This window comes from Plecotus auritus (genome assembly GCF_963455305.1).
Source record: "Plecotus auritus genome assembly, chromosome: 5".
Taxonomy (NCBI): Eukaryota; Metazoa; Chordata; class Mammalia; order Chiroptera; family Vespertilionidae; genus Plecotus; species Plecotus auritus.
Window position 1 is genome coordinate 110,585,954 of NC_137776.1, and position 16,163 is coordinate 110,602,116.

General features: G+C 46.2%; 1 protein-coding gene across 3 annotated transcripts in view; it reads right to left on the reverse strand.

Annotated features, from left to right (window-relative positions):
* The window catches only part of FAM120A (family with sequence similarity 120 member A), a gene marked incomplete at its 5' end in the record, with an annotated part of 118,932 nt that overhangs the window by 48,426 nt on the left and 54,343 nt on the right, over positions 1-16,163 (reverse strand). For all 3 annotated transcript variants that reach the window (XM_080668759.1, XM_080668758.1, XM_080668760.1), the window contains 2 exons: positions 5,694-5,974; positions 6,224-6,321. In XM_080668759.1, coding sequence (XP_080524885.1) covers positions 5,694-5,974; positions 6,224-6,321 — 379 coding nt within the window. The remainder of the gene's footprint in view (positions 1-5,693; positions 5,975-6,223; positions 6,322-16,163) is intronic.

Below are 16,163 nucleotides of genomic sequence, written 5' to 3' on the forward strand. Positions count from 1 at the left end.
GAGTTCAGTGAGCTCCAGGTCACATAGCTAGTGGCAATGGAACTCAGCAAGACCAGACGAGGGACATTAGAAGAACTGGGCCCTGGCAGCAGTGGGTCTCCACGCTGGTCAACAGTCCTCCGGGCACCAACAGTGACAGTCCACAGCCCACACCTGGCCCCACAGGAGTTATGCGGGGCCTGCAGTTTTTACCACAGATGCCACCTTGACACAATACCTCAAAACAAACGTGTATGTAACTGTACAAGGAAGGAACTCTATACAAACTAAATCAACAAAGTGGAGAAAATGTAATCTATCTTCTCTCCTAATAGGACTTTTAAAATATCCATTTAGAAATGTCAGCAACGACAGGCAAAAACACTAAAGTGATATTCAGTGTACATATGCAGTTACATTTATACACAAATCAAAGCATGCTTATAAAGTGGAGTATGAAAAAGGAAGAAAAGGAAAAAGGTAAGCTGCTATTTCTAAGAAAATATTCCATTATTGTAAAAACCATGTTAGTTATATAGCAAAAAATAAGATACTTAAATATTCACCTATCTTTTGAAAACAGTTATATCTCTATATGTGGAAACATGGGTGATTTCTTATATTCTATTTTTTAATGTTTCAATTCTATCACTTTGTATTGAGATATTAATTACCAAAAAAAATTAAAGAACTAAAATCTTCAAATTGGCAACCTCAGATCAGATTCAAATTCTAAAAGCCAATAAATCTAAAAGCCAATAAAATAAACATCTCCAAAAGGATTCAATTGTAACTCTTAATTCAACCAAAACAGGATTACAAAGACTTGACAAAGGCCAGGAAGAGAAGAAAAACAAAAACACTGCCAAGAATAGACTAAGAAATATATGTTGATTATACTTTAGGAAAAAGAACAAGAGAAAAAAATTATTAGTTAGAAAGCAGCATTTCTTTCTTATTTGCTTCAGAATAATAGGCATGGGTCTGGAATAACTGCCCAGCACTCGCCTAGCCCTCGGCCAGACACAGAGCCCCGGCAACAGCAGAGGCTACAACTCTGCACAAGTGAATGGACACTCAGGACAGTTCCAGTGGCACCAACGCAGCTCATCTCAGCCCTGGTGGGGGCACCCAGTTCGCACCCCTGTGTACAAGGCACCTCTCACAGCCCAAGACTCCTTATCTAGCACAGACCTACAAACTGCCCAGGGACACATGCCCACTTCCAGACAGTAAGAACCCACAATGCCCATTCCAGCAGGGTGGTGAAAAAGACATCTGAAGAGGCTAAAATCCTGAGTTAAGTATTTAAAAAAAAAAGGGGGGGGGGGCAGGGAGATACAGGGCCTGCCCAGCACACACATATACATGTGTATATACATACACACCCATAGTGAAAGGGCCACTGTCTGAACACAAAGACAAGCCAGGAGGCACTTTCACACCCAGCTAGTCCACAGAACACCTCAGCATGCACTCCCTTTCACATAAGAACATGCTTTGGAGTTGGGGCATGTTTCTGCCCTTGCCAACGTGATTGCGATGCACCCTCAGACCCACCTTTGAGCTCAGACAGTGCAAACCTCTGGGAAGTGCCCTCGGCTCTCAGACATCACAAATGCCGAGGACCTGCCACGAGAGCCAAGACCTCGTGTCACACAAACTCCACCCATTTCCCTCACTGACCTTATTTTTTTAAATAAATGTTTGCAAATGTCATGGGTTAAAAAAAATGTCATGTTTGAAGTTGTATTCCTTTGATTTTCCTAGTGAGCAAGAACATCCTTTCATATTTTATTGACCATCTGTGTTTCCTCTGACCTGCATGTTTATAGTCTTTGCCATTCAAAACACTTTTCTTTTTAATTTGTAGGAAGCTTTTTTTCTGGTGGTGAGGAGGACAATTCTCTTTTATTCTATAACTAGTGGCCCAGTGCATGAAATTCATGCACAGGGCGGGTGGGGGGGGGGGGCCCTCAGCCCGGCCTGCACTTTCTCCAACCTGGGACCCCTTGGGGGATGTTCGACTGCCGGTTTAGGTTGCAATCCGGACCACTGGCTCCTAACCACACACCTGCTTGCTGGCCTGATCTCTTCTAACCACTCTGCCTGCCGGCCTGCTTGCCCCCAACTGCTCCCCCTTGCTGACCTGCTCACCCCCAACTGCCCCCGCCCCTCCGCTGGCCTGCTTGCCCCCAACTGGCCCCCTCTGCTGACCTGATCTCACCCCCAACTGCTCCCCCTTGCCGACCTGCTCACCCCCAACTGCCCCCGCCCCCTCAGCTGGCCTGCTTGCCCCCAACTGGCCCCCTCTGCTGACCTGATCTCACCCCCAACTGCCCCCCCTTGCCGGCCTGATTGCCCCCAACTGCCCCCATTGCTGGCCTGATTGCCCCCAAATGCCCTCCCCTCCTGGCCTGATCACCCCTAACCACCTCTGCCTCTGCCCCGCCACCATGGCTTTGTCAGGAAGGACGTCTGGAAGGTCTCCCGGTCTAATTAGCATATTACCCTTTTATTAGTATAGATAGTCCTATGACCCATCAGCACCATCCTTTAAAAAAATCATTGATGTCTGTTAGGGAAACAGTATCATTTACTAGTATTTTATGAACCCACCTGTGGAAAATACAGTGGAGGGAGTATAAATGCCAGAGGGAATCAAACAGGGAAAAGTGATATGGGGCCCTGGCTGGTTTAGCTCAGGGTTAGAGTGTTGGACTGCAGACCAGAAGGTTGTAGGTTCGATCCCCGGCCCCTGTCAGGATTCATGTGGAAGGCAAGCAATCAATGTGTGTCTCTCACATTGATGTTCTCTCTCTCTCTCTCTCTCTAACCCCCCCTCCTCTCTAAAAATAAATGGGGAAAAATATCCTTGGGTGAGAATTTTTTTTAAAAAAGTGTTGAAGGGTGATAAAGTGACAGAGAGGGACATACCCAACTGGGTGGTGGCAGACTCCCACCTCTGCTATTGCACAAGTCAAGGTCGTAAGTATAGCAACTACAAACATTTATAGTCAACCTGCAGAAGCTGTTACAAGAGGTGCTGAAGTCGGGTTTTGGATTAATTTCCAGCTAAATGGCCTAGCCTCCCAGATACCTGTCCATCCCAAGGATAACGACACCAGATCAGAGCAAACTCATTTCCAAAGAATCACTGGATCTCTCCAGCCGCAGGGCCATTCTAAGAAAGCACTATAGATATTTCACGTCACACCGAGAATAGAGGTCAGACTCCACCATCCAACCTCCACCTTGCTAGACCTCCTGGTCAAGCCACCTCTTCTTCCACCCTACATCTGTCCAGCTCTGTCCCCGTTGCCACAGCTCAAATCTCACCTCTCGGGGAAGTGCTCGCAACTCCAGTCCCTCTTGTCCGGGATGTCTTGTTCTTCATACACTCATCACTGGGCTGTTTACTTCTTTGCAGACTGCCTGCACCACACCTTGTCTGTACTGCCCGCCACCATGCTCACTGGTAGACACAAGTGCTCAAGCGCTGCTTGGCTGAGTGGATAGATGATTTCTTTCCCTCAAGACCACCTGAAAGCATGTTGTAGATTCAGGGGTCTTCATTCACATCCAAACCAAAGGTAACCAACCATATGTCCTGACTTTATGCTCTCACTGGGGTTTGAGCTAGGAAAGCAACCCTCTATCCTATGCATGGCCTCAAGTGCACACACACGACGCATTCAACAGGCTAGACTTCACCCTGAAATCAAGAACACTGCCCTTCCTTAGCATTCTGCCACAAGCAAGGACACCTATGACCAGGGCTGATCCCAGATCATACGATGCCTGGCACATAATCCTGAAGCCTCAGGCACACGTACCCCATTTCCTCTTCCTTCCCTTCTTCCTCTCAATTTTAACTCTCCTGTCTCTCATTTGTTAAAATAAATGGGGAAGTAGATTCAAGGAAATTAAGACATTGCTAAGCCGCACTTGATCCACTCTTTCCCTTGCTAGCTGTGGATGTGTTCCACCACACTTCATATCACAAGGACGGCAGATGTCCCTGCCGACTCTACACTGAGTCCACCTTCCAGAAGCTTCTCCAGAAAAGGCAGTGAAAACACCAAGCTGGGGGTGTGGACAAGTGAGTGACAGCTCAAAGTGGCAGAGGTGACTGAAATCGAGGACAGTTCCAGGGAATGCGATGCTGGCCAGGACCTTTGGGAACAGGGTGGAACTGAATCTGTACCACAGAAGGGAGGAGGAACCTGACTCACCCCAAGTTCAACTCACGTCCTAACTGGGCAGTGTGCCAAATTAAGCTGGCAGCTCGCATTATCTCTGATTCCCTACCTGAAAAAGCAAGGCTGCCACCACACCTCCCCATGCCAGGCCTCTGCTGGCTCCCACACTCGCCACCACAAAGCACATCTGCCTCAAATCTACCTGTGTTTCAGTCTGGAAAGAATGTTTTTTATTAAGATGACCATGTACTATACAGATGCCTTGATCTTGCTGACATGAGTCAACTTTTAAAAGAAAACTCATAGAATTCCATAGTGGAAGGGGTTCTGAGACATCTATCAGCCATTTTTAGATTTCCATGAGCTAAAGAGTCACTGGGTGCTCATTTACACGCACACACATTTCTGAGGCCCAGCCCAGAAATTCTCATTCAGTAGGTCTTAAGTATATTTCCTTTCCAAAAGGTTAACGCAAAAGTTTGAATGTTATGACTTTTCACTTCATTTTAGGATTTTAGGATTGCACATGCAGTAAGAGTTTATGCATTTTATGCTTCTCTGCTTCAGACAGCGCACAATCTCTGGATGACAGCAAACTCCTTGGTTACTGCTGCTTGAGGTCAGCAGACATTAGTGCCCATTTTACAGATGGAGAAAAAGAGGACAAAAGAGGAAAAATCTACAGCATCAGTAACTTGCAGGAAGAATGGAAACTTGCACATTTCTTACAGCAGTAATCAATGTAGTACTAACTAGCCCTAGGCATCTACCTGAAACTAGAGTTCCAAAACCAGGAAAAGGAGATAAGGCTATAAGAAAACTCCCTTTTTCTTTTCCTTTTTCCTTTCTTTAATTTGAATCAGGATTCTTAGACACATAAGGTGATGAAAGGAGGGGAGGAAGACTGCCCATTTAAGACTTTTTCAATCAGATTATAACGAATTATGTACTTGAAAATTTATTTAGTTAGGCGCACACATTTAAAATCCTCCTCTCTGGGAGAATTCCAGCCTGGGTCTGGCAGCTTTCTAGGATTTTGGTTGGGTGAACAGTGTTATTTCAAGAATAGTCCTATGAGTTGTAAACTCAAGAGCAAAAGAAATTCAAAGTTCCCACTGGTCCAGGAGCTGAGACAGAAAGCCACAGGCGTCTAACTTAAAATGCTTCCTGGGATGGGGGTAGGGCGAGAATAGCAAGAAAAACCACAGAGTAAGAGTCAGCAGCACTTGAGCAGACAACTTCACCACGTTTGGTGGTCACATAGACCAATTTTCCTAAAACTCCACCCCAGCAGAGGAACAACGGGCCAAGGACACAGGCTGGCAGCAGACTTTCAGCGGGAAGCCCTGTGCAAATGTCTAAACACCTCTCTCCTCCATGTCTGAGGAGCTCCAATCCCAGCACAAAGTAACCCTCACCTACCTGCAACAAACTGCCTCTCTGAGCACAACACTCAGTGCCACAGGCTGCGGCTTCCCCAGGGACAAGCTACATAAGAAACCCACCACTCACTTTGCAGCTCCTCCACTGCCTTCATCATTGTCTGAAGATGATGACGTAGAAGAACCAGGAAAGTACGCTGAGTCCACATGATTGGGGCTGCCGCTTGGAGCTGGGTTGATCGGGGAAGATCTTTCATACAATGGAGTATGTTTTCCTTCATGAGGAATGTTACTGTAGTTGTTCTGCTCAGTCAAATTCTTTCCGCTTGTTTCCAAAGTGAGGGCCGGCTCAGCGAGGCTGTAATGGTGTGGACCCTGACCCGGAGCACCTGGGTTGGGCCCCTGTGGAGCCTGAAACAGAGGGCAGAGAGGGCACAGGTCACACACGCACAAGCTGCCTACGGGACCCGGCTCCCGTTAGCATTCTTGGTCTTGGCTGCATTTTTAATTCAACAAACACTGGCACCTGCTTCACATATCAAGTCAAGAGCTTAAGACATTATTTTAGTGTTCGTTACAATTTGATGCATATGCAGCTAGCAAGGCCAGCTGTCCCCCAAGGCAGGCAAACCAGCTACAGAAGGAAAGGAAAGGCCTTACCACGGGCTTGGCTTGCAGAGAGGTCTGTGGAATGTTGAGCATCTGGGGGGGAACATATGGTGGCACTATCCCAGGCATTCCAAACGGATGTGCTCTGGCTGTTTCATCAACACGGAGAGAAAACAATAAAACAACTGTGAGCAGAGGACACCTCCCCAGGACATTGTGGTGGCCAGCACGTGTCCCATCTGTCTTGTATGTCTCAGATGCCAACACACCACTGGTCCCACTTCTCAGAAACCTTTAGGAAACCATGTTTAACAGTAAAAAATATTTTATGACGATCAATTTTATATATTGGGACTAGATTTTTAACTTTCAAGAATCTTCAGTTAACTTTTGATAGTGTTTTTGCTTTTGTTTCCTTGAATGCCTAGTTAATCCATCATTAACTGGCCAGGCATTCTCATCCACCTGTCCCTCTGCTCACTGCTGACAAACCCCGACCCCTGATTCTGTAGCACTAATGAACAAAACAGGGGCAGAACATGTCCCCCTCCATCTGTGGAGCAACAGAACTTCTCTGTTAAAGCTCAAACCAGATTCTTAGCTATTAGCAAGCTTTTAAATGCAAAAAGTGAAATGTGGTTGTTGCTGCCTATACTTTGTTTTTCATTGTTAGCAAAACCATGATCAGGTGACACATTTTAACATGCATTACAGGATCAGTAATGTCAGATGCTGTGTTCTCGCAGAACATGCTCTTATAAACCTGTTCTGGTGTATGCTGGCATTTGTTCATTATCCTCATGCGTCCCCATGGAGAAGCGGTTGCACACACAACATCAGGACTGGGTCCTATATCAGCTTTAAGATGTAACAACAGATCAGTCAATCTGAGCAGCAGCCCGGATACTTCCACGTCCATAACCCTCAATGTCTCCCTACAGGTCTGAGGAGAAGTGGCCAGGTGGGTGCAGTCAGCCACACAAGCAAAGTCAGCAGAGTGATCTGCACCCAGACATTCAGTGACAAGGAGCATGGCCTGATATCAAAACCACTTTGCTCACTTCTTCCCACCCATGAGAACTCATGAGCCTTGGAAGCCACATCCCTTGGAAGATCCTCTCAAAGTGACTTGCACTCAAGCTCATGGATGTCCTACCCCTGTGACCTGGCTCACAGGAAATAACAGCTCAACCCATCTTTCACTTCCCACCAGAGACAACTGTGGGACAGTAGCTGGGGATGATTATGTTGCCACGTCTACATATGGGGCCGACGGCACATGCACACATGTTCACCACATACACACTGGCATCACACACACACACATACCACAAGACATTCCTGATCAAGCAGTAAATCTATAAACATTTAAACCTCCGAGTGGAAGACCCTGTAACTGTTAAAGTCCCTTCTCAGGTAAGAATATCATGAAATCCATTCAAGCTCTAATAATGTAATTTGAATCGCTGTAAAAAATCTAGTTTGCAATCTCTTGTAGCTGACGTACCACACTTAAACTCCTGAGCATATACATGAAATGCTGAACGCAGCCATCAGCATGCCAATGAAGATGAACATTTTTGTTTCACTCTATTTTTGGCCATTATATACTATAAGCTTCCTGAAAAGCACAAACTTTCCTTAAAACCAAAAAACCCCAAACTATATTAAAACTTGAAAGCAACAATTTCCACGGAAAGAACATTTTCTAAAATCATACTGCAATCACTGACCTCAAATAAACCTTTGAGAATCCACAGAGCTAGTTACTACTATCATAACCTAGTCCAACTAGTGAATTAATGGCTCTCAAAGCTGCAGAAATGCCTAATAAGCCAGGGCCTGTCTGTGGGAACTTCATGTCTTCTGGTGTTGGCAGTTCTCATTCTGAAAGCCCTCGTGCAGCTAAGCGGAGCCACAGACTGTCTTCTACGTAACAAGGGCATCTTTCTCAGAACTAGCACTGACTCACGGGGTGGAGGGTAACACCACCAGTTCCTCGTTCTCCTCCTTTCACAAACACTAGAGAGGCAGGCTTTGTTAGAAAAGTACATGGACTGAAGATAGAAGACAGGAGAACAATGTTTAACATGAAAAATATTTTCATCATCCAAAAATTATCTTTTATACAGAGGCAGTAAAGCATCAAACAGACTGTCAAATTACAGCAGGAAGGTTAGGGAGAGGTGGGGGAAATAAGAGATCAACCGAAGGACTTATATGCATGCATATAAGAATAACCAACGGATGCAAAACATTGGGGGGTAAGGGCATGTATGGGAGTGGGGTGGGGGGGCAATGGTAAGATATGTACACATATAATACCTTAATAAAAAAAAAAGGAAAGGATTTTAAAAAAATTATCTTTTAAATATTAAAGGCCTCTTTGAGAATGAAAAGCACCCTTTGCAACCCTTACAGCTGTGCTTCATTAGCTGTGAACTCTGGAAGAGAAGACATATCATTCCAGACCCACTGCCTCAAATCACTTACTATGCTTGTATGAAGCTGTCCAGCTTTTCTCTAACGCAAAAGAGATTTTTTTAAAAGAAGGGTATTAACCAAGAACAAGAAGCTCTACTGAGAGCTAGTTAGCCCTACCTCAGCCTAACAAATACTCATCTATTACTGGACATATTACTGGACATACTACTACAGAGATGCTACATTAAATAAAACAAATGGTAATAAGTAATATTTTTTAAAAATTGTATTTGCAGATGGGTGCTGATTTGTGATTTTCAAGTGCTACTAAAAATATAGCTTTGAAAATTCAGATTCACGGATTAAATAAATCAATATATTCTCTACCAACTAACTCTAATTTTCCTTGCTTGCAAAAAACAAGGCAGAATTTTTCAACTACATTAACCATGTTGAAATGGATTTACAGTTGATTGCTGAACAGCACAGGCTTGAACTGCATGGGTCCACTTATATGGGGATTTTTTTCAATAAATACAGTCAGCCCTCTGTATCCTCCAGGGTTTCACATCCAACCAACCTCAAATGGAAAACAGTACTTTCAATCTGCAGTTGATAGCCCACAGATGCGTTGTTCTAGGCCCAGGGTCGGCAAACTGCGGCTTGCGAGCCACATGCGGCTCTTTGGCCCCTTGAGTGTGGCTCTTCCACAAAATACCACGGCCTGGGCAAGTCTATTTTGAAGAAGTGGCGTTAGAAGAAGTTTAAGTTTAAAAAATTTGGCTCTCAAAAGAAATTTCAATCGTTGTACTGTTGATATTTGGCTCTGTTGACTAATGAGTTTGCCGACCACTGTTCTAGGCCATTTAATACAAGCAACTTAAGCATCTTGGGATTTTGGTATCAGGGTGGGGGTTCTAGAACCAATCAATCCTCTGTAGATACCAACGGATGACTACAATTGGGTTTTGGGGGAGTCAAGTTATATGGGTATTTTCAATAGCACAGGGGGTTGGCACCCCTAACCCCACATTGTTTAAGGGTCAAATAAATGTATTTACTCAGCATTAATATTCTATAGACGTTAAGGCACACGTAAAGTTATATTGCTACTGGCAGTAGAGTTCTTGGGTTCCCCAAGATAGAAAGTGAGAGGAAGCCGCAGGAAAATTTCCAGAGTTTATTAAGCTTATGCTCGAGCACAAGGGAGGCAGCCCAGAGGAAAGGAAGGTCCTCTGAACTGGCTTCACGGCTGGTTCTGCTTGGCTGCCTTTATAAGCTGGTGGCAAAGTGGGCTTGCGGGAAAAGGCAGACTTTTTGAAAAGGTGGGCTTGTGGAATTTTTAATTTCAGGGTTCGGGTGAATTCCGTTTGCCTGGTAATGACTTTGCACCTGCGCTGAGGGGGTAGGATGGCAGGCTGCTCATTACTGCCACCCTAGGAAGGGCAAACAGTGGTCACACCTTGGTCAACTGCACAGTCGAATCAGTAGTTTAAGCAGGTAGTTAAAGGGGAGATAAAATCAGTTGCCTATGTTTTTGAGTAGTGAGTGAAAAGGTGGTGACACTTTTGTGGTCCAGCGTTCCTTCTAGCCACCTGTTATCCTTGGGGTCCTGGGCCTGGGTCACTGTGCTCTCAATATGAAGGAGAATTTCATGTAACTGTTTCCATCCTTTCATAGATGAATAGCTTCTGAAGGCAGGCTGGGTTGGAGGCACAGTGGGAACCGACAGGAAACCAGAGTGGCCTACGGAGTTCGGTCTAACAGGCCGAGCCAGACTGAAGGCCAGGCAGGAGAGCAGAGGCAGGGAGGTAGGGGACTTTGGGGCAAGAGGACACAGGAGGCATCCTCAGCTTTTAAAAAACTGATACTTGTAAGTTTCCAGTGAGCACCAACTCTCAGAAGCCCAGAGCTGGGCAGCTGATGGCTGCCCAGAGCTGCAGTGCCAGCCAGGTCCCACAGGGAGAGCTCTAAGCCACTGTCCAGGAGAAAAGCCCTCCCAACGGAAGCTTCAGTACAGGGCTGAGAAAAGTAAGATCATGATAAAGCAAGCAGGCATATTCTGAGTGGCACCTGAAAAAATTACAAAATCAATCCAGGGAAGCACATTCCAGGTCAATGTAAACAAGAACTTTCTGAGAATGAGGGTGGATTGACACTGACAAGAACTGCTCTGGCTGCTTGACTATGGGTACAGGAATGTTCCACACCAAGAGGGGGCCTGGAGCTAGTACAAGCACCCCTTGCATTTTATGACCCTGAGTTTAGATAGCGCACATGTGGACCTCACAGGATACAGTATTATTAAGTCCACTTGGTGCCTGAATCTTGAATAGCAACAGCCTGACAGATTCATTCCCAAATTGTATCCAAATCTATTCAATTCCAGGGCTCACTGAATCAGAGTTTGAATCACAGGTGTTTAATAGCAAAAGGTTCTTGTGCTTCCATTGACTGAATGAAGATCCAGAAAGTAGAAAAGGACACAACGCTCACCCACTTACATGGTTTCACATCTATGATAAAACATGTTTCTGCCGATCTGTGTATTTTAGAAAAGCAAACCTAAAACCACAGTCTAATGGCCTTTATTTGGAAGTCACCAGTGAGCTGAACTGGCATTCCTTCTCATGGGAACACACACCTTGCAGTCAAACCAGACAGCAGCCAAAAAAAGAATGTATTTTCACTTCCTCCAAAATGACTAGTTTTCAGGTTTAAAAACACACCAAACTTTCAATAAACCATAAGACTAGACAGTGTATATCATTTCATACCACATCAACTAAAATAAACTCACTAAAAACTGAATGAAAGGTCACGGGAACAGACTGAGAGAATTCGATGAGCCCAAAATTATCTGCTTGGGGATCTAAGAAAAAGAATATCTTTGCTTTCCTCCAGCAAAGTCTACCCTGTCAGACCCTGAAGGCTGACATCAGAGCCATTTGCATTAGTTTTAAAAAGATAAAAATCGAAAAAGATTAACATGGACACCTCTTGAAAAAAGCAAGTATAGAATGACATGAAGAACACAGCATTTCTTTAAAAATCAAAGCACTACTATTTATTCTATATTATGTGGTTAGAAAATATAAAAGTCTGTTTGAGAGAAGACACATGATTTAGAAAAGCCTAATGTATTTCTTTAAAGAAAGAAAAATGTGAAGCAAATATTATTTGTTAAACCTGTTCAGTGGGTACAATACTGCTCATACTATCTTTTGTACTCTTTTGTTACAAAGCTTCCTATATAATAAAAGGGTAATATGCAAATCCACTGAACAGAACTGGTTGCTATGACATGCACTGACCATCAGGGGGCAGACACTCAACACATGAGCTGCCCCCTGGTGGTCAGTGCTCTCCCACAGCAGAAGCTAGGTTCACCCCTGGCTGGCTAGCTGGCTGGCTGGCTGGCCAGCTGGCAAGCGAAGCAGCAGAGGCAGGAGCCTCTCCCTCCTCAGCAGCAGCACTAAGGGTGTCCAACTGACGGCTTAGGCCTGCTTCCCACTAGGTCTGCTCCCCGCTAGGCCCGCTCATGGGGAGCAGGCCTTAGCCCTCAGCCAGCCATCCCCCGAGGGCTCCCAGGCTGCAAGAGGGCGCAGGCTGGGTTGAGGGACACCCCCCACCCCAGTGCATGAATCTCAAGCACCGGGCCCCTAGTCCTATCTAATAAAGAGGGAATATGCTAATTAACCATCACTCCGTCACAAAGATGGTTGCACCCACAGCTGAGGCCAAGTTCCCATAAGGATCCTTAACAAGCAATCAGCAGGGACCTGAGGCTACACCCTCCCCCGCCCCTGTGGGGCTTGACAGGGGACCTCAGGCTACCTTCCACACCTGGCAGGGCTTGACAGGGGACCTCAAGGTGTGCTTCCTATCCTGGTGCTGGGCTAGGGGACCTCAGGCTGCTCTCCCAGCCCCAGCCCCAGGCTGGGGGACCTCAAGCCATGCCCCCCACCAGGTGGGGCTTGACAGGGGACTTAAGGCCACGCCCCCCACCCTGGCACCAGGCCGGGGGACCTCAGGCCGCATCCCCTGCCCCAGCACTGAGCCAGGGGACCTGAGGCTGTGCCCCCCTGCCTGGCGGGGCTTGACAGGGGACCTCAAGGTGCACCCCCTGTGCTGGGTAGGGAGAACTCAGGCTGTGCCCCCCCGCCCAGGGGGGACCTGAGGCTGCACCCCGCTGCCGATGGGGCTTGATAGGGGACCTGAGGCTGTTCCCCCATCCCGGTGCCAGGCTGGAGGACCTGAGGCTGCGGCCCTCCCCCCCCCCGCCTGGCGGGACTTGACGGGGGACCTCAGGCCATGTCCCACACCTGGTGGGGCTTGATGGGGGACCTCAAGGCACGCCCCACCACCCTGGTCTGGGCTGGGGGACCTCAGGCCACGCCCCCCGTCCTGGCGCCGGGCCAGGGGACCTGAGGCTACATTCCCTGCCGGGCAGGGCTTGACAAAGGGGGGACTAGCCAGGTCTGGATCTATCCCAATTGGGGGGGGGGGGGGCGCGACCGGGTCTGGGTTTCATGCGATTTTGAGGTGCATGTGGGTGGGCGGGGACTTGACTCTGGGTCCCATGGTGTGCCCCAGACTCTGACAGGAGGAAGGTTCTCATATACATTTTACTAATTTCCTTTCATCTCTGACACTTCTATTATAGAGAAAGGGCAAATAGCAATATTAAATTATTTCCTCTAATTAATCCCCTTTTTAATGTGCATGAATCTCAAGCACCGGGCCACTAGTTTCTTAATAAAAAAATTAAGTAAAAATCTTGGAAAAGGGTGAACTTAATAAAAGCAAAGCTATAAAACTGAGTATTACATAAATTTTAAAAGAAATTTCAGGAACTTATTAGTAAAGTGTATCAATAGTATAATATTGAATGCCCGGTGACAACATTTTTTTAAACGTGCAATAGCAAAAAACCTGAAACTATTCTGGGTAATGACCACAGGATATGGTTAAGTAGATTTGAACACATCTGCAGTGAGGACTATCAGACACACAGCTGTGGGAACAGGGCAGGTTACGGCGCAGTCATACTCGTGCCTTCCCTGCATGGTGAGCCTGGCTGTGTGGACAAGGGGCAGGTGAACGAGGTCCTGAGGGTCAGTTCTAGCTGCGGGAACAGTTCAGGCAGTTATGTTCTCTCTCACCCCAGCTCGTCCATACCCTTCCCCTCCCTGGCACATGTGTGCAAGCCACTGCCCTCTGTTCCAAGCAGGTCACACTCTAGATTCTGCACAGGTCCCACTGTGGTCCCAACTGGGTAACCTGGTTTCCTGAAGAGGAAGCCCTGCAGGCGCTGTGCCATTCTTCACACTGTCTTCATGTTCACGGGTGACATCTCCTGATCATCACCCATTATGGCAGGGCATGTTGTTGGCCAGTAAGCTGTATTTTCAAGACTATTACAGGGCCTAGAATGCTGTGACAGTTGATGGACAGTCTGGTGAGCAACGGATGTGCAAATTGCGTGGTTACAGGAATCCACCTTCCCAGTTACCAGAAAGCAACAACCTCCAGCAAAGCAAGGGCCCATATCAGAGCCCACTGACTGGCCCTGGTCTCTGCCTCCCGTTCATACAGGCGCCTTCCTGAGCCCTGGCTCTGAGAGCTGTGTCCCATCACTGCAATTAAAATGGCAGTCATTTCTGTTCTTATACATCCGTGGGACACAGTGTTTGGCATTTTGTGAATTGGTATCCTCTGATTCAGTCTGATAAACTGTGCCCAGCCTTGGGAGCCTGTCAGGATGTGAAACACCCCTGCCAGCATACTGGCAGTCACAAGACCCAGAGGTCCTTTCTTTGCAGCCTGTGTAGTCCGTTCTTTGTCCAGTGGCAACAGTTCCTATTTCAACATGGTTATCTTTGCACAACTCTTTCTCTATTTGCCATGCAGTCCTGCTGTCTAGCAGCCTCCCTTGGTCTCCAGCGGACCAGGGGCATTGTCCCATCCTCAACTTTTTTCTTAACAGGTTAAGCCTATTCACTTCTCTCTCCCATGTCAAGCCCCATGGAAGGGATCACAGGTGGGTTTGGCCGCTTATCCTGCCCTCTTCCATGTCCATCAGCACAGAGGAAGCTGCAAAGCTAACACCTCTTTTTGGAGCTATTAGTGCCACAGAAGCTCCTCTTCATCTCACCTCTGTTGAGTTCTTGCCAGGACTCCTCTTCTGACTGCACTTCTCTGCTCTGTACTTCTGGCTCACCGCCTCTCCCTGGTCCAAGGCATTATCTCAGGACCTCTCTACGGAATGTGCCTCCACAGAAAACCTCCCCAGGGAAGCCTGCCTACTTCCACAGCTCCAATTATTTATTACTCAGGGTCCAAACACAATAAAGAAAACAGAATTCAGGGTGCTCTGGTATTAGTAATGTTCCTCTGATTTTTGTTTTATTTCCTGTAGAAATATATTGTGTTTATGATAGTTTCAAAATAATTTAAGATTTTATCATGAAAAATCCCACAATGAGCTTTTGTTGTCCTAATATTAAGTCTACAGTTTCAGACCGTGCATGGCCAATGCACCCAGACTAACAAGCATCATCTGACCACTCTTTCCCTTCTTGTGCTCCAATCACATTCTTTCGTTTCTTTTACACCCTGTCCTCTCACCTCAACACCTTTGCATATGCTGTCTCCTCTGCATATACTTCTGCCCTACTGTCACCTTGCAAAATTCCTTCCCTACCTCCAAACCTCACCGCAAACTATAATCAGAAACAAAACTGATGGAATCAAACATTAGTTTAATAGGGTTGGTCTTCCTGTTCACATTCCTATATCATTCTCCCTCTCACGAGTCTACAAGGGCAAAGGTAACATCTGTCTAACCTAACACACTGTCCAACAGTCAGCACAGTGCCTGCCGTGAAGTGAACATGTTAAAGGAGCTCATTTACTTTTTTTTAAATTAATAGACTATTTTTTTAGCAGTTTTAGTTTACAGAAAACTTAACAGAAAGTATACACCTTGCATTACTGTAGTACATTTGCTGTAACTGACTACCCAATATCAATACATTATTAACTAAAGTCCATAGTTTACTTTAAGGTTCACTCTTGGTGTGGTGCATTTTATGGATTTGGACAAATTTACATGGACATGTATCCACTTTATAGTATTATAAAACACCAGAGGCCCAGTGCAGGAAATTCGTGCACTCAGAGGGGGGGAGGGGGTTCACTATCTGGATGGACCACAGTTCATGAATCCATACTGAAGGACATTTATGTTGCTTTCAAGTTTTGGCAGTTATGAATAAACCTGTTTTAAGTATCCGTGTGCAGGTTTTTTTGTGGTCCTATGTTTTCAACCCCCTCTGGATACATGCTAAGGAACATAATTACTGGATCCTATGGTAAAAGTATGTTTAGTTTTGTAAGAAACTGTCAAACTGTGTCATTCTGCATTCTCAGCAGCAATGAATGAGAATTCCTGTGCTCCACATCCTTGTCGGCATTTGGCAGTGTCACGGTTCCAGATTTTGGCCATTCAACTAGGTGTGTGGTGGGAGTTCACCTACTTTTCTCTGAGGAAGGCCAGGAGGAC